General features: G+C 39.5%; 2 protein-coding genes across 13 annotated transcripts in view; one reads left to right on the forward strand and one right to left on the reverse strand.

Annotated features, from left to right (window-relative positions):
- LOC118403290 (peroxidasin homolog) overlaps nt 1-13,118 on the reverse strand; it is a 38,815-nt gene extending 25,697 nt beyond the window's left edge. For 2 of the 3 annotated variants that reach the window (XM_035801941.1, XM_035801940.1), the window contains exons 1-2: nt 12,973-13,117; nt 12,414-12,477 (exon numbers count right to left, since the gene is read on the reverse strand). In XM_035801941.1, the coding sequence (XP_035657834.1) occupies nt 12,414-12,474 (61 nt within the window). In that variant the 5' untranslated portion in view covers nt 12,475-12,477; nt 12,973-13,117. Of the gene's footprint in view, nt 1-12,413; nt 12,478-12,972 lie in introns of all 3 variants that reach the window. The other variant, XM_035801939.1, reaches the window with a different exon arrangement.
- Nucleotides 13,119-13,777: 659 nt separating this feature from the next.
- Nucleotides 13,778-19,732, forward strand: part of LOC118403173 (V-type proton ATPase 116 kDa subunit a1-like) — a 37,126-nt gene continuing 31,171 nt past the window's right edge. For all 10 annotated transcript variants that reach the window (XM_035801713.1, XM_035801716.1, XM_035801718.1 and 7 more), the window contains exons 1-3: nt 13,778-13,862; nt 16,063-16,243; nt 17,641-17,719. In XM_035801713.1, coding sequence (XP_035657606.1) covers nt 16,127-16,243; nt 17,641-17,719 — 196 coding nt within the window. In that variant the 5' untranslated portion in view covers nt 13,778-13,862; nt 16,063-16,126. The remainder of the gene's footprint in view (nt 13,863-16,062; nt 16,244-17,640; nt 17,720-19,732) is intronic.

The raw sequence follows: 19,732 nt of genomic DNA on the forward strand, positions 1-19,732 counted from the left end.
CTTCAGATGAGCCAACTGCTCCATAGCCCGTATGTACCTGGTGAAATGTGCCTGAGATACGGGAAATACTTTATACTAATGCTAATGAGGCACCATTTCCCTAGATAGCGATCGCTGTGCGACCATAAAGCGACCAAAATTAGATTTGTGTGACCCAACATTTTATATCTGGAATCTGATGCAAGATTTCAAGCTATGATTAAAAAGATAACAGTTATTGTCTCCATCTCTATTGTCATTATGTATTCTTCTGTTATTTCTGTTTATTTGAAATGCAATAAATATAAAAAAAAAGATAACACAACACACAAAACGTAAAAGCATCGATCTTTATCTGTGAAATTCGTTGAGTGATCCGTCAAATTTTCGTATTCTCTACCAGACTCCGGCCTGGCCGAATAGTAATAGGGGACTTTGACCAAGTTAGGAATATAATCCTAGTACGATATAATTGGCCTAGGAGTGAACTGTCCGGCCGGCGGACTGAAAAAGACTGACTGAAATACTATGGCAACTTGTTTGTCCCTATTTAGCCAAATTCTTCTCTTTTTTTTCATCCAGCTGATACGTCTGGTTGGAGACTAAAATATTCGGCCGCTCAGTGGGCTGAACGCGGTGCATACTCTATCGGTAAGGTAGTGTAACGACTGTTATAAATGCAACAGGAAAGCCTGCAATAACACATATATACGCTACCCACTTAATTTCCCCACTCCCAGTAATACAGTTGCCTTCCCCTGAGGTAGTGAACTGCTTGAGTCCAGGTTTATATCACCTTTCAGTATCTAAATTGACTCTCATGAAGACCGAGTCTCTGCGATAAAACTGGATGACCGTCACGTGACCTGTCGGTAGAACTATCGTCCGCCATCTTTTACGGTTCGAACACTTTTTATGACCTTTCAAGACAAACCGCAAACACGGGGGAATATAAACTCTGTGTAGAGTGGATTTCCTCAGAATAGTTCATCTATATTCAAAGCTCTATCATTGAACGTCTATCACGTATATAGCGGTTATTGTTGGGGAGACAAACGGATAGTAGCGTTAGGCAATACTCATTTCTGTATCGTCGTCAGTAGTAGATTCGACGAAAGATTCGCGTTGGACACTGGCAATACAATTTGCTATAACGTCTGTGAGAGAGGCGAAACGACTTGGTTTATTTTCGAGGATGTCGTTTGCTGAAGAAATTGGCGCCTACTTTTGGCAAACAAGCCAGTCTTATCAATGTTTACGTTACAATTGCAAAGTCATGAAATGAATCCGTTGGAAATGCATTACAAACGCACACTCGTAGACGCACTGTGACGAATATGTTCAAATATTATGGGAATATTGATTTGAATATCTGAGAATGCAGATAATTGAAACTAAATCCGTCAATGGACAATTATCTTTGCATACAACAAGGACCATAACATCTATTTATGAGATCACTTGAGAACATATTTGTAGTGGAGCGGCTATATCGTCACTGATATCTTAATGGCACCCTTAATCATGGAATGGAGAGATAAGGATGACTCAGACTGAGAGCAAATAGACAGATGCTAGGGACGATAAGCTGCTATTTATGCGTTTAATCCACTTGTTTTTCTGGCTGTTCTCCATTTTGTTGGGGAGGGCGTAGCCTCCACCAGGCATTCCTAGGTGGTTATGGGTAGTAAAAGTCTACGAAAATATAGGATGAGCAAGGTCCATATGAGATACTACCAGGAGGCCAAAAATCGACCATCTCTGTCGGGATCACCCCATCTACTCACCTACCAAACCCCATAACAATCCGTCCAACAGTTCTTTAGATATATTCCCTTACATCTTCCAGAGTAAAATCATTACCTCCATCTTTGCAGGCTGTTTGTGGAGGCAATAATTGACTAGGCGAGGCTGGAATTTCTCGTGAAATCTGTACTCCTAATATAGTCTTACTCCTCTAACTAACAAGTTATTCGACATATCTGGCCCTATTTCTACCATTTTTTTCTCAAGGAGTAACCCGGACTCTGGTAGAAAGACTAGAGACCAGGGAGGGCGAGCGGCCATTGTTTCTGTTCGAAGTTAGATGAAAGGCGTTTTTGGGGACGCGTGAGTCAAACCAGGGACAAACGGAGAGAGAGCACGTGTGGGTAATATCAATGTGAGGGGTTCACACAGAGTTCAGACGATTTGTCCTAATTTTTTGGGGACGAACCATGTATTGGAAATCTTGCCTAGCTAAAGCGCAAAGTCAGATTTCGTCAAAGACTGTAGAAATAGTCTTCATTCGGCTGCAGAAAGAATACTTAAGAATTCGGTTAACTAAATATGTAACGTTATACAGCAATTCTTTATGCGTCCTTGACTCGAGACCTAAAAACATGTAAAAGAAAAAAACAACAATACAAAACTCAAATAAATTCAAACTGTACAAAACTAAAAAAAACGAATAAAATTTTTGATAATATGTCAAATTTATTTTCTGTTTTATAAATTATACTAAAATATATGAGTAACTCAAAGAAACTAAGAGCTGATATGATGTAGATACGTGATCAGAGCAGTAAACAAAAATAGAGACAAGCATCGCAACCATAACGAACAATAAGAAACTATAAACAATAGAAACACTGCCACTATCGCGCGGCTGTCGTTATCGAAGGATTATCAGCTTCTTGACGACGGTAAACTCAGCTTTTGTAGACTCAACGGTGTTTGAGGATGGTGATAAACAAAAAAGGACGACAATCCCTTCAGTAAGTAGTGATTATTCCACCTCAGTAGCCTACAGGGAACAGTGGGGAAGGTTCGTTGTTGTAAGAGCGGGTAGTATAGCATCATCCCATAAAGGTATTTCTGATCCGCCTCTATAGCAAAACCTCCAGAAAACCGTCCTGAATTTCTAGGAGTAGTAGTTACTAAGCGTCTCTTTCTTTTTGTTCGCGTGAAAAATAAGACCAGCCGTTAAAGACGATTTGCAACATTAAACATACTAATAACAGTGCTTCATCCTGACTACTTGTAGCACAGATGTGCTCAACACTTATGGATGTGTAAGAGGCGGAAAAGCTTCTGGGCGACCTTGGCGTATCTCTACCAGTGCAACACCACACCGCAACGTTATCACTAGTGCACAGTCTACACAGATGGACCTTTAAGGCAATTTTCGAAAGATTCAAGTGAGACAAAGTGTGAACAAGCAAATGATAAGATGAAACAATATCGCAATAAAGAATATTTGAGCCTATAGCGTAGATTTAATGTTGCAATAAAAGGAGCAAAGATGATTCCAGAGTCTAGATTCAGCCACAATAGACAATAATATCATATATATACACAGATATTGCTATAAAACAGCGAGCATGTGTGGTAATGGTATTGATGTTGAATCGCTGTAGCCCATCAAAATTGGAATAATGGCAGGAAATGATGTGGCTAAAGCTGTGCACAAAGACAAAATTGCAAGCAAAAGCTATAGTTTATATTCATACCGCTTGCAATTTTACGGTACCGGTAAGTGCATGTTCCTGTTGTGGAACCGTTGTACTAGGGAAGTTCGTGTTTTAATCTACTGGTTGAACTGACCAGGGACAGCGAAGGAAGTCCTTCCACCTCGAGCTAGTGGAACAAAATCAATTATTTCACCTCGACTGCACGTAATTACTTCTGCTTCATAATGTATGGGTAGAGATGTGATAACAGATTACGTTAAAAATGGCTGGTACGGAAATATGTATTTCTTTGTGGTCAGAAAAATAAATGCCGGAACACACATGATATACGAAGGCTGAAAGGGGAGCAGTAATAGTAAGGGCGATTTGGAAAATATCAATTCATGCGCCTTAATAGCACATAAATACATCTGCTTCATAATATATGGGTATAGCTTTTGTGCATTTAATAACATATTACGTAAAAAATGGCTGGTTCGGAAATATGTATTTCAGTGTGATCAGAAATATGAATGGCAGAACCTCACCTAACAGATATCATTCGCCAAATATAAGTGGTACGGAAATATGTCTTTTTTGTGTTCAGAAAATGAAAGACGGAAGATATACATAAACGCTGGAAGGGAAATAGCAATAGACATTGAGTAAGGACGATTTTAAAAAAAAATCGATGTTTGCGCCTCGATAGGACATAAATATTTCTGTTTCATAACTTATGGGTATAGATTTTGTATGCTTGATACCAATTTAGTTAAAAATGGCTGGTACGGAAACCTGTCTATTTTGGGACATAACGTTACATGAACGCTGGCAGGGGAAAAGCAACAGACACTGAGTAAGGGCGATTTGGAGAAAAATCAATGTTTGCGCCTCTATAGGACATAAATATTTCTGTTTCATAACGTATGGGTATAGATTTTGTATGCTTGATACCAATTTACGCAAAAATAGACCATGAAACATGTATAAGAACGCTATGGGCAGCAATAAGCACTGAGCAAGGACAATTTGATTGGATGAGCGAGTAGATTTGATTAAAGTCTGTGACACCTCGCTGATAGGACGGCTCCGGGGGCGAATCAGTCATATTCTTGTCAATATCCATACCACTAACAACCTTGACGTGTCACTACGCATGTGCGAACAGGTGCCGTTATGACTTTAAATTTCAAAACATTAACGGAAAATTTCGAAAAATTCAAAGATCAGCGAGCGACTGACTTTTCCTTGAGCTGTCATCAAGTTGAAAGTCTACCAGTGCACAGCAACCGTTGGTGATGATTTGTTTGATGATAAGCGAATTGTAAAAATATTTACGCGTTTTTACTGGCTGTATATACTCTGTCTAACCGCATAAAATAAACAAGTCGTAAAGTTGTGTGCTGGACAATAACTTTGAATTTAGAGCCGTTACTGTAGATAAAAATGCGCACATTGTACATTTATGTCCACAAGTTGTGTGCACATGGCAGGCAATAATGCAATTTACGGTAGTTGTTAACACTGCAGACAATTGGCGATAATACAGTCTCAATCATAAACTCAATCGAAAACAACAACGTGTTAAGAATGCTAATAACTCAATTGCATTTATGTCATCGTAAAATTGATCCTTTGATAAACAAAGGAACAGAATTCTGACCACATGTATGAAGCCTCGCAGGTATAATTCATTAACATATTTCTCATGGGAATTGTGTGAAACGAATTTCATAAATCGTATACGTTATCGTATTAAATAAACTATTTTCTAATGTTGCGGTTATCAACAGTTTTTAAATGAAAATGAGCATTTCTTTCGGCTTACCATGTAACTGATTTTAGCTGCTAACATCTGTAAGTACTCAGATAATCTGGTAGATAATCATGAAGCCTTTGGAGGAGAAACTGGCCCTGACAGGCTGTTGACCGTGAAATACAATAATCATTTCCTTAGAAACAAAACAATTATCGATACTTTCTAACCAACAATTTAGAAGTTACACACAAGGGGGGGGGGGATTTCCGTACAGCAAAACAAACAAACAGACAAAAATGGACACATATCGACCAGAAAGTAAAGTACAAAAGAAGAACACAATGACAAACAAAACAATCACATACTAGTACATAGAATACGAAGTAGATCAATAAAACATTGCGGACGAAAAATATATCCTCCAGTGCCTACATATAATGGTTTTCATTTTCCATTGGGGTTATAAAACAACCACGAATTTACGTAGGAGCTAATCTATCCCTGTTTTATGACTGCTATCCTACGGCACCAAATATACACTGGTCATAAAGCTGACATGTACGCAGTCTGGCGACTCCTTAAAGCACGGTTTGATGTAGAGACATTATCATTCTTTAGTCATATGACAGGTACCAGGTCACTTCCGTTAAATATGTGCGCAGTGCGGTCACCATTTTACAGGTACAACAGATACAACCTTCGGGGCGCCAGCTAGGTAAAGGTACGGAATGTAAGATTAAAACGCTGCTCTAAGGAAACGCTCAGGCCGCGCTCTTCCAAGGCCTTTGAATTGCATAACATAACAATATTCAGTGAGCAAAACATAAACAACCATAAGGAGTGCTCCTTTTAAAGGTACTAAATGTGAGGTGTGTTAAGGTGTGTTAAGAGTCTATAAGATGATGTTTTAAATTTATGCTCTGGCCATGCCTTTCCACCTTGGCCTTTGAATTGCATTACACAACAATATTCAGTGAACATGTAGCATTTTTCCTAAATGTAAGATTTAAAATGATGCTCTAAGGAAATGCTCTGGTCATGACCCTAAGGCCTTTGAATTGCATTTCATAATATAATTCAGTGAGCATAACATAAACAACCTTGAAGGAGTACACCTTTTAAAGGTGTACTAAATGTAAGGTGTGTTAAGAGTCTATAAGATGATGTTTTAAATTTATGCTCTGTCATGTCCTTTTGGTGCCTTTGAATTGCATTGCATAACATTATTCAGTGAGCATGAGGCATTTTCGTGCAAAACATAAACAACCTTTAAGGAGTCCTCAGATTAAAGGTACTAAATGAAAGGTTCAAGACGATGTTTTAAATTTATGCTCTGGTCATGTCCTTCTGATGCCTTTACAAATTGCAAAGCCTTGCAATATTCAGTCACAAGGCGACAATGTTGCGCCTGACAAGGGTGTAGAAAGATGCGGGTTTGTTTACATCTATCGAGCGTAAATTTATTGGAACCATAAAAGATAAGGGTACTTAAGTGCGGGTTGTTTTTGCGTTGTTTGCAACCATAGGAAAGATCATATGATGATGCAAATGTCTTGAAAGGTGTCAATAATGTCATCGATAGCAAGATTTTATCATCAAAATATTTGTTAATTTTTTTCCAATTTTGCCGCCCAAATTCTATTTGGAACACTGTTAAAGAATCGTCAGGGAAAGGCAAAACGTCAATTTTTAACAAAAACAGATCAATTTCTGAGAAAAATAGATCAATTTCTAGGTGAAATCGATAAATTTGATATTCCGCCATTGATTATTCTATTATCCCATCGGGTCGCGGTTTCGGGGGTCCATTCGCAACATTTCATTATTAAAATCAAATCGACTGCCGCTTCCCTTTTGCATCGGCTGCCCTTTCATTCCGGCTTCACCGTGCGAACCCGCTCATTAGGGAAGCAATTTTATCGCCACACTTTGAACTTTTCAAATAGAATTACCGTTACCCCCTTTCTGCCCAGCCAGCGTTGGCATTAACACTGGGGCCTCTAGGCGTTAATGAAATTATTGAGTGTGGCAATTCTGGTCAATTCGGACACGCTAAGTAAAACTGTACATTCACAGCTCATGCTAATTCCGACCTGGGCAATTTACATATAAATTAGTACAATAAATGACCTGGACGAATCTAAATAGATCCAGTGTGGAGATAAAATGAACTGTCCCATATGACCAAGACAAATCTCCCTAGATCCATTGCGGAGATAAAATGAACTGTCCCCTCCCAAACGTGTGAAGAATGAAGATCCAGTGATGATATCCGTTTTTTGCTAGAAGCCAGCAAAATTTGCGATCAAGCCGCGGAACGAAGACTATCGGCGAGGGGATTATGAGGGATTTAAGGAGGTTCCAAAGAGAAGATTCCTCAGAGGAATAGACCTTTCAGTTCGGCCTCTGGCAACTTTGCCTTCATTTTTATTCACACATATTTATTCAATGGCTGATCGGGCAGAAAACTTATAAGAAACCGTCTCCTCAAAAACATGTATATAAAACAATAGCATTTTGTTTAACTTTCGATTATTTACGTTTTATGTTTATGTGATTATAGTTGAGTTGAAGGGCTCCCTTGGAAATCAGTTTCTCGAAATCTAAAGGGACTAGACTACCCTACAAGATTAATAAACAGAAGTAAAAACACAATTAGATATGCATAAAAATAAAAATAAAAGGATAACAGAAAGGTAAATGTAAACAAGACAAGGTAGTCGGTACGATCAAACACGAAAATCTACCTGTACTATCGATAAAGGTGTGAATAACATCACAGTTTGGTGGGTATGAAAACAAAGTTACTATCTATCGTTGCTTATGAGATGCCCTCTCCTCAAAAACAGAGATATGAAACAATAGTATTTAGTAAATTAGATATGCATAAAAATAAAAGCGGGATAACAGAAAAGTAAACGTAAACAAGACAAAGTAGCTTACGATAAACCACGAAAATCTACCTATACTACCAATAAAGGTGTGAATAACATTTCAGTTTGGTAGGTATAAAAATGACGTTACTATATATCGTTGCTATCAGACAAAATTACATGTACACAATTTTTGTTCTATTCACTGAGTACGTTAACTTAGAAATGCCCTTTCTATTCTAGTACATCGTGACGAATATATCAACAGCACCAGCATTGAGTGTGGTAAGATGTCTGTCTATCAATAAAGGTGTGACTAACATTACAGTTTGGGAGGTATAAATGAAGTTACTATCTATCGTTCAGACAAAATTGCATGTACACCATTTTTGTTCTATTCACTATTCAGTAAGTAACGTTAGTAATGCCCGTTCTATTCCTGTACATCGTGACGATTATATCAACAGCACCAGCATTGAGTGTGGTAAGATGTCTGCTTTAGTACACAGCTGCTCTGTACATAAGTACTGGGTAAACACATTATCTTTGAGCGGTTTCTTCGGCAAACATCATCAGAGCTCTTCTACTGTAAGGGTCCCCACAAAAAGAAAAAGAAAAGTTTCGCCAACTTCAATCCATCCGCGAAATATAACACATTGCGTCAAAATATTTTGAAATTGTACTGATCCCGTTTTGAACTTTTCCGCTAACGTTAACGCCTAGAACGGATGTTTATGCATAGCGAGCTGACATTGTCATTTTCAGATACACTCGTGTAGAAACATCGGATGTAGAGAGGGCATTCCATATGTCTAATCTTATTACACATAAACACAGCGCAAGCCAAGCGATGCGTCCCACACCCGGAACTCGTGACTGGCTGGCGCCTTTTTTATTACTGAAAATTTGTCATCCAGGAATAGGCTTCATAAACACTGGGTGAGGAGAGGCGATGTTTAGAGTTGAAAGTGACATTAGCTAAGGCCATGGTCGCTGCTTGCCGTAGCAACTTCACAAAAATGATTAAAAACACTTCAAGAAAGCATGAATTCAGTAAGAATTTTGATAGAAAAGCGAAATTTCATCGTCGTTTTAGCTGTCCGTCCATAAACATTGGGTTAGGAGAGGCGATGTTTAGAATTAGAGTTAAAAGTGACCTTAGCTAAGGCCATGGTCGCAGCTTGCCGCATCAACTCCACAAAAATCATTAAAAACACTTTAAGAAAGCATGAATTCGGTAAGAATTCTAGCACGAATTCAGTAAGATTTCTAACGGAGAAGCGAAATTTCATCCTCATTTCAGCCAGCAGTACGTGTGAGTCGGTTGGAATAGCCGCGAGAGATGCCACGCCCCTTCCCCTGCAGTTAGGGGCACACTCCGGGCTGTGAAGGAATGCACCCTCGCTGAATAGAAGAAAAATACCCGTGCCAAGAAGAATCCATCTATTTCCCAGTCGATAGTTACCGTAAGATCAGAGGTCACCTGGTCCCCAGTGGTACCGACTGTGTTACACTCTACCCAATACGTAATCGACCCCATAACGCTTACACTGTTCGGACTGTCCAAAGAATTTAGCGAACGGTAGAAAAAACTCTAGCCTGGGTACCATCCTATTTCTACCGTGGCTCTTTACACTCGCTGTCCTAAAATCCTATTTCTACCGGGGGTCCTTATACTCGCTGTCCCAAAAAAATTAAGGACAGCTTGTGCAAGGAGCCTGGCGTTAGAAATAGGATGGTACCTGGGCTAAATCTTTTCTAGCGTTCGCTAAATTCATTTCGTATTTTTCCTAACCCTAAAAATATTTTTGTGGCAACGAGTGTAAGGTAGAAATAGGATGGTACCCAGGCTAGAACAAATACTTTCAGTTCGATGCTATAGAAAAATAAACTGTATCTTTCGCCCCGCAGGTGAGGCGCTTCTAATGTCACACATTATTCAATTTTATCTGATGTACGTGTAACGGCTGACATGTGAAATGATGTTTGGATCGCGACGTGTGAAAGAATTCGATAGTCTAGCGTTTGAGGGGTGCTTTATCGATACTTTTCCATTTCGAAAATAACCGTCATTGGGAGGGACGTGTGAGAGCGCGATAAGTGTCCCCCGGCCTTCATATCACAAGCAATAAGGCTGTAAGATTAATGGTTATGCCTATAATGTATTACAATCGGATGCTGGTCTTGAAAATGGGCTTTTAGGACGAGTCCATCAAGGACTACAGGTAGGGCGTTAACAAGCGCCATTTTTATATGACGTAAGGTTTTTAATCAGGACACCGTCACAGTCGTCCGGTAGATCACCGTACGGTTTTGATGCCGTACAATTTACAAGCAGGCTGTGACAGAAGCAACCACTGACAAGGATCTAAGATAGCATTTTGCCGTATTAAGGCACCTGCATTTTTCACAACAAATTCCCGACTATTCAAAGACTATTCAAAGACTACTTTCAAGCAGTTTGCGATCGTCCGACAATCTTGCGACGTACGGCCCTTAGATCTCAAAGCAAGAACAGGTGGTTTGGAAAACACTAGAACAGACTAGCCCCCATATAAGGCGTGTTAACTTTTGTGCTTATCACAAACTATTTTCTGATTTAACCCGGTTTCTAACAGTCACCAGCCGAACTGATATGTAATCAGAACATGGACTAAGCCAAAACAAGCCTTGTCACGCAGACTGACATAGGCTTGGTACAACGAAGTTTGTTGAAAGTAAAGCGAGAAGAAGACTTGAATGTAACCGTTGGGGTTTGAATGGAAAAAACACGCCCCCTTCAGTTCCAAAGACAAAGGAAAGCAAAATATTGCGACAACAGAGGCGAGAAACCCAAAACCTGGCCCTTTCACGCTTCCAGACGCAGTTCTATTTTTCTAGACGCCGCCTGAACAAAAGAAAGTTTATTTGGGGCGAATCTGAAACGCACGCTACCTTATGGTCCCTTTCGTAATGACAAAGATAAAATCTAGAATTAGGACAGCATATGTCTGCCTCCCTTTTTTTTACTAGATATTATGTGTATTAATCCTGTAAACGTAACATTCATCAGAAAAGTGTTTTATATGAAATATTTCCTTCATAATATCTGTCAGCGAACCTTATAAATCAAATGTAACGGTTGAATGGCTCTCGTAAAAGTGTAACAACGTTGTAGCAAATTTATGACCACCCCATAAAAAAGAAACATCTTTATAATGTTTAAATTTATGCATTTGTGATTTTTGAAAGAGGGGGTTAAACATGAGACTTTTGTAAAAAAATAAACATTACAACCTTTTCTTCAAAGGATGTATTAACGGACATAAATCACGAATAAACCAGTTTTGTACCGGTAGTCTCTACTTTACGACCAATTTTGTTGAAGCCGTTTGCGGCTTGTTCTATCAAAATAAGCCTCAATGAAATCGACGTTCTGGTAAATAAATTTCTTGGCGGGAAAGAGAAGGACGGCCACGTGGTGCCACTTAAATCGTCACAAGATCCGGGAGGACCCGGATTTTCTCGTTTAGTAGTGACTGGAGGGATATACATAAGGAGTTCAACGACTTTAAGTGTGTAACACTGGTTCAGATTTATCATGAATGCTCCTAGAATGCTCTATCGTATTTTATAGCGCCAAATAGTCTGTAAACTCCGTGAGAAGATGACAAAAGAACTTGGTGATTTAGGGGGATGATTAAGAGATTTTCTGGGGCGTAATTTTAAGGAGGTGTGTCTGGTTCAAACCAGGAACAACCGGAAAGTGGAACAGGTATACAACATTACGTCATCTCTACCCACCTGGTGCCTTTCTTCCCAAATCAAAGAGTCCCGAAATTCTATCCATACCGTTCGGACGCTAAAAAGACCCAGGACGCGTTGGGGTGGCATTGATGACAAATGTTTCTCTGTTTATGGGTCAGAAACGATACGCGACCGGCCGGTCCTACCCTATCTCGGCCACGTAGCAAAAGGCGCCTGGTAGCAAAAGGCATGGCTGCAAACGTAACGGGCAGATGCCTTCACTTTGGTGTGAAATTCCCGTAGCCTGTCGCAAAACATACACAGCATTGCTCGCTATGGGAATTTCACAAGTGGTCGAGCGGTGACTCGTTTTCTCAAGTGGAATGGGTGCCCCAGAAAACAGATGAGATCGTCTCGAATTTTCTTTTGAATGGCGCCGGGACAAAAAATCCTGTTACAGAAAGATGGTCCTGCGGCATCCAATTTCATTCTTAATATCAGTTTCAACCACCCCTGTATGTTATGGATGTTTTAGAGAGTCAGGCGACGTAACATGTTTAGCAGAGGTACCCATCAAAATACCAACGTCGAGGATACGGGACATCATATCATAAGCGTGAAATGGAAATGTAGTTAGCTCCCTACCTGAAGCGTTGAGACCGCATATGGCAACGACGAACGCACATACTGTAACTTTCCACCCCATCCTCTGCAAAAGGAGAGAGATGCAATGAGAAATGCCGTATAAAGAGCGATTTCCATATAATTCAAGCAGCGTCAAGAGGGCGTGAGGGTACCGGCAGAGCGGCACGGGGGGCTCTTTAGAGAGCGCTGGGCTTTCAGGGGTTTCAGGGGAGAGGCGAACAGTAATCCTTTTACACAGCAAGTTGGCGCGCCTATCTCTTCCATTTTTCTTACATCTCTGACATGGAATGAAACAGCACATGTTAACTGACAAGCCTGGGCCGATACGCATGTTTTACCTCGCACAAAAAGCGGTGGCAAGGCAATTTTACAAGGCAATCAATCTTTCCTGTATCTGATAGTCCCGCCGAAAACATCGTTCATGATGCAGCACTGCACCGCACCTAACCCTGCTACCCATTCCTCCTCACGGTTCCTCAACCGACGTCTGTTCGGGAAAAATACCACATACCTGCGATCAAACCACTGTGACTAAGCGAGAATAGACAATGCCACTTACCAAATGTACCGGTACACACACACACTCGCGATTCAGAAACCGTGGGCTTCCCTCCCTCACTGTTCCTTATTTGCTTTTTGGACTGTTTGTCAACCGATGGGACTCATTTGTATAACGTGAATAATGCATCAACCCAGGCAATGCAAACAGGGGAAGGGTGCTGATTGGCCAGATTGCCAGAAAATTTAGCCTTACACCAGACTCTTTAAGGAATAAAGAGAAGGGTAGAAATTGCAATAGAAACAGAACATCGTTTATCAAAGGAGCTAAAAAACATCAATTTGAGTTAAAAATGTATTGTTCTATTGTTGTAAAGCTTTTTTTGCCAAAGCATTCACCTTATTCATAAAATTTAAAGAAAATTGTGAATATCCTAAAACGCCTGATTGAGACTACCCAAGGCACAGATGAGGGTGCGATATGGTTTTCAAGATTTTGTAAAAAACATCAACTGTTGAAAATATACCATTCAAAACAGTATTCTCACTTAATACATTAAGTATATTTCATATGGTTATCAATGTTTTATGCATATTATGCGCGATTAGCTTGGGTATTTCGCTTAAATCACGCATACTCAAAAACGCCTTTCAGCCCACACATCCGGGATATCAAACGTCAGGATCAGACGTAATCGTCACGGGACAACCGCAACAGCACGCAACAGAAATTATAAAATAGAAATAGAGATATTGATATAAAAAAAAGATTATTTCCATTTTTTCTAAAAGTTTCATTTTATTTTTAATTTGATATATTTTCTATTATATTGTTTTATCTTTCAATGAATATTTGTCTGCTAACCACTTATTTGTAGAAGCTTGATACGTTTGGTTGCGTCACCGTCACATGACGTAGCCACCCGGCATTGACAAGATATCTCCTCACAGGTGAGAAGGATTTGCCAATTTTCATCAATTTTCAAGCTTTATGAAAGTAAAATTTCAAAATCATTGCTTTTATTGCACTGAAAACAAGATGACGGTATAAAACTGAGCCCGGTAAATGGCCGTTTTACCGAAGAAATGTGCGAAAATGGGAGGGTCTCTGGCGTGTTCCGTGACCTAAAAAATATGGAGGTTTATAATTTTGTGTCATAGTTCACAAAATTATCGTGGTTCTACCATCATAGTCTGCCGTGGTTTATTTCTACCTTTCCTGAAAAGACAATTTTGCTTTGATACGGAGACAGGATTCTATGGATTTCGAAAATAGAAGTGCTTACAAGTAGAGAGTATGTTCTGTATAATTTTGTATTTTTATGACCTCCCTCAAGAAAAGATGTTATGCAGCAGGTTGATATTTTCAATGTGAATTGCAGTAGATAATAAAAGTTGCAGTGCTTCTTCATTTCATCAATCAGTAAAAATCACTATTGTTGATATGATTTATAAAAAGCAGTGCACCTTTTTGACACATTCCATAATTCTTTGCTACAACTTACTACAAGATGATTGTATAATTTCTTGATAACGTCAGTTGCTGTAACGTCGCAAAGTAAATAGATGATACAATACAGCAGTTTATAAAGTTATGGATGATATTTTCTCATCAAGTTCCAACAGAGAAGCAATAAGCTCGCAGAGTTCATGTATTGTTTAATTAGAGGAATCCTGGGTAATAGGTCAAAGGTGAAGGCCCATCAGACCTAAACAGTCTCGCTTTGACCATTGTTTCGCTTTGTGTAACAGTGTCCGGAACTTATAGGCGCCTGCAAAATGGCAGAAAGTGTATGTTCATGGGGCGTTTACCTTTGACATATTAACCAGATTTCCTGTCACGGCCGCACATGTGAAGTGTAAAAAAGCTTATTGCATGCCACAGATACTGCGAAAACAAAACACGTTTACATGAAAAGAATAAGTACAATGTAGTTACCAGTTCATTGCGAGAGTTTGTTGAAAAAATGAAATCACAACTCACCGATCTAGAAGAGTAGGGTTGAACCAGTGTGCAGCGGCTTAAGATGTGATCCGTAGGGATGCCACATTGCACTTGTAGAAGTTCTAGCAATTTGAAAAAGCATAACCCTTGACATTGTAGTTGAGGCTAACTGCTTTGCCTGATGAAATTACCTTTGAGAATCACAGCCGCTCACCATTACAATTAACATGTGGTATATATATATAGCATTGAAAAATTGTCTGTACATACACACTTCTGTCAACACTCATCAACAGAAACCATACTGGCTGACTGGAATTCCCATCAAAAACTAAGTTCATCTAACTTCTAAGGATATTTTTTGGGGCTGGAGCAGATTAAAGAAGTTAGAAATATAGACCTATGTTTCTCTTGGACAAAGTTTCTAAATAATCCTTTGATATAATGTTATCACAGTTGGAAAGAAAGTTGGAGTTAAGGCCACCTTTATGTTAATGCCAAAAAATTCTAGTAAGATATAAACACTTCCCCGTTTGACTTCATTTAAAGCTGTTATTGAGTTATTACACATGAAGGATTTTTAAACCTTTCATTAATTCAATAGAAATTATTACTACAGCCATAAAAGTATGGCAATGCTTCAGTCAAAAATTAAGAACAGTGTTTCATTTTTATCTGAAATTGAAGATAGAAGAAACTTCAGGTCACGGTCAAAATGCTACCAAAGTTCACGGAACCTTCAGGGTCATCTTCAAAGCTGGCCAAGTTCATGGCCACTGTTCCAAGTGTGTCCACCAGATGTGATGTTGATTGACTCTGATGGTAACATGCGTAAGGTTCCTTGATGTTGGGGATTGCGAAGCCAGATTTGTGAACTTTATCAGGAGGTGAAGTTAGATTTCTACATATGCTTGTCATCATAGATAAAAAGTTGCTGCACTGATACTTTACAGGTGACTATCAAGTAAATACAGATGTGTGAAGACATAAAACAGGAAAGTCTATCGTAGAACCCCCCCCCCCCTCCAAAAAAAAAGAAACTTTGTCCGGGCTAGCCTGATTAAATCTTGCTTATAGCAGCCCGCCCAATATCTGGCCAGCCTCTGTGGGGAGGTGCCCCAGACCGTAGAGTTTATGTCACACAGACTAGGTCTAGGCAACTTGCCCAAGATGATGATTAAATATATATTTTTCTCTTTTTTACAGGACGCCTACAAAGTAAAAAGAAGCTTTTCTTGCTGAAGAATAAGAAGACAGGTGCAGGGTCACCATGGGGTCGCTGTTCCGCAGCGAGGAGATGACCCTAGCGCAGCTTTTCCTGCAGTCGGAGGCTGCGTACGCCTGTGTGTCCGAACTGGGGGAGCTCGGATTGGTGCAGTTCAGAGACGTAAGTAGAGTAGATGTTAACACCCCCCTAAGGGACTGAGATGTTTTATGTGTGTGTGCGTGTGTGTGCATGCGTGCGTGTGTGTGTGCGTGCGTTTGTGTGTGTGTGTGTGTGTGTGTGCGTTTGTGTTTGTGTGTGTTTGTGTATTGCCCCAACAAAATATGAGAAACATTAGATGTACATGCCCAATGAACAGAAAATTTCATCTCAGTTTTTCTAGTCTCACTTGTTGTACCAGGTGTTATTTTGAAATCCATAAGCAACCTACCAATTTTAGCTGGCATCAAAAGCAAGAAATTGTCTTGCCAAATATGTCAGCAAGTTGTAAAGGCATTTTCAGCATCAATATGGATATGTTGACGTGTTGAACCAGTGTTTTTGAATCAGTGCACGATGTCGAGGGAGCAGCTGATGTTTGCCGTTCACAGCGCCTGCCCAAAAGATTTTTCAGCAATACTATTCCTGAATAATATCCGAATAGAATATGCTTCACTCTGGCGATTTTGAAATTCTGTGACCAGGCAATCAACAACTTTGGCAGAAGGCTTAAGTGAATGCCTAGGTGCTACTTTCCTTTCCCCTCATCAGGTATGACCATGCATATTAACGCATATGCATGGATCAGGATGGCAATTATTCATGATAAATATTAATTCCAATTTGAGTCATTTTAATTGGCTTTAGGCTGAGTAATGAATATCGTGCTGTTTAACTAATTGCGTAAGGGGAAAATTTGCATTTTATTAAATCTGGTGGATTAATGCAGGCAAGTCAGCTAATCTATTGTCAGGGATATTCTTCTACACTCATTGATCAAAATGCTGCCAAAGGGCTATTTGTTAAAACCATATATATTCTATTTGTTATAACAAATGTAAATGTATTTAAGTTTGCGGGGATTTATTTTCGCGGTAGTGGGGAAACGGAGTTTTCGCAGTGGTTTTAATTTCGCTGTAGCGCCATTGACTGCAGTCTCATACTATATAATGGATAAATGTTCGTGGTGGTTAGTTCGCGGTGAAGTGGCCACCACGAAAACCGCGAATATAAAACCATTGCGAACATTTCTGCATTTACAAACTTATATATTTAGCTGGTATAACCGCCCTTCAGCATAGCACACACAGCATACAGGCACCTGTAGTGGCAGCAGATAGTTCTGTTAGTAATGGCCTGTCACACGTAACCTTTGCACGAATAGCTATATTACATTGTTTAAAGCTTATATCTAAAGAGGATGTGTCACCTCTCTGAGGATGAACTGAACTGAAAGAGGATGCTCTGCTACCGTACTTGATGACTACATATTCCACTCTATTTCAGATATTGGAAAAGAAACTTTTGATATTGTCTTTAAAGATGCCAACATTACTATCTTCTGATATACATTGTTGCAGCTGAATCCTGATGTCAATGCTTTCCAACGGAAGTTTGTCAACGAGGTGCGGCGGTGTGATGAGATGGAAAGAAAACTACGTAAGTACACAAATAAACTTTTGAAATTGTTATATCATAGCATCTAGTTGTAATGTGGTTTATGTCAAGACCTGTTTCATGACTGTCATTTAGTCAGAAGAATGGAGAACAGAACTGTTTTAGTAGTTTCAAAATACAATCAACATAAAATCACAAAGAACACTTTTAATTACAGCACTACTGTACCAGTGGTAAGAATTTTTCGGTTGTTGACAATTTGTTTTTGCAGAGAGATTTATCCAGTATACATGTATAAATTGTAACACCCCTTTCCTCTAAGATGGTAACTGTTGAGGAACTCTCATCATCTTCGGAGTTCAAAGAAATTTCTTCAATAAAGAAGTGTATTCTATTTAAGTTTTCTTTGGTGTCTTTGAATTTGATATCAGACTTTTGTACAGCAAATCATATTCCTAATGATTATAAAATCATAGGTTATATAAAATCCAATTTTGGTTGCTCTAAGGTATCCATTCAGTAGATAGGGGACCTAAACTATGGACTTGAATGGAGATTTTCCAACCATGGAGATACATATTGTACACAAGCAATCATTGTGCTGCCTATGACGCAAAGAAGAAATACGCTTCTATGGAAAGCTATTTCTGGGTACACAAGCAAGTTATGGTTCAGTTATGAATCTGATAGACTGTGTTCACATCAATCACATGAATGGTAGCAATGTATTCACTAAATAGTCTCCAAATAAAGCACCCACCTTTATCACAGTGATTGGCTCCTTATTGTAGCCTAAGGTCTAACAGACTGGCAGTGGCGTAATAGGCAATATAGTTTATGTATTACGCTAAGCTGATGCTCTTTGGGAACGATAGTAAGTCCTGCCAATATGGAAAATGTTGGTAGTCGTTGTACAGCAGTGTGCAAGATTAGAGAGGAAATAGGCAGCTGGGGGTAGTTGAAGTTAAACCCTGACCATGAACTTGCAGGGAATTCAAATTTGGCATCTGGAAGCTTCCATAGCAGGGTTCTTGGTTCAAACAACAGGAAAAACACCTTTACTTTATAAACTTGTAAGGAAACCAAAGTTGGCATTGAAAAGCTACCATAGCAGGGATTTGGGTTTTTTCTTGGTTCAGATACGAGAAAAACCACCTTTACTTTAAGCATAACTCACTGCCGTTGTGTGCTCGATGTGTGGGCGAACGTATGATCTTTGTTCAAATAATAGGAAAACCCGCTTTGCTTTAAGCATAACATACCGTGGTGTGTCCGATGTGCGGGTAAACATATGCCTCGGCATTTGGGCTGCGATCACACCTGCAACACTGTTTAAGTCATCGTCGTAGAGCGATGGACATCCAAGAACGCACCAGGTTGTACAGTCATTACAAGTTGTGTAAGTCCAAACTGTAAGGTTTGAACAACTCACACTGGAATGGACCTATTCTATTCTTCTTGATGCATTTGTTGGAATCTTCAACGTGCTTGAGTTTGGGTTCTCCTCAAGCACTTATGTCCCATTATTTTGTAGCAGGAGGGAAAAGGTGGTTTCTATAGTGTTTACAATTAGCAGTTGGAATTCTTTATAGCAGTTAGCAGAAATATATTGAAAACGCTCATTCGTGGAGTCACATATTCATGTTGCAAAGATCCCCGCGATGACTGCAAAAATGAAACAACTTTGAATGTTTCAAGACTTACAGTATGTCGCGATTATGACTTTGAAACTGTAAAACTAAATGAATTCACCGTACATGGAAATTGACAGTAAAAATGGCAATGACGTTGAAGCTCAGGTGTTGTTAATAGGTACAGATTCGTGCCATCTACTGCAAACGACGCCCCGTTTTCTCGCTGATGAAGATAGCTCTTTCTGTGTTATCTAGTCGTATTACAGCAAATGGTCGGTGATGAGAGCTGTGCAGGCTTGTATTAGGCTTTGGGTCTGGGTGGGTACTGGATTGAATACCAATAGGTCTAACTTGCCCTGTATTGATTATCTAATTTAGATCAAAATCGTACATGTCGTCAATGATCGGTGAAAAGGTATTA

This window comes from Branchiostoma floridae, chromosome 16, assembly GCF_000003815.2.
Source record: "Branchiostoma floridae strain S238N-H82 chromosome 16, Bfl_VNyyK, whole genome shotgun sequence".
In the NCBI taxonomy this organism is placed as follows: Eukaryota; Metazoa; Chordata; class Leptocardii; order Amphioxiformes; family Branchiostomatidae; genus Branchiostoma; species Branchiostoma floridae.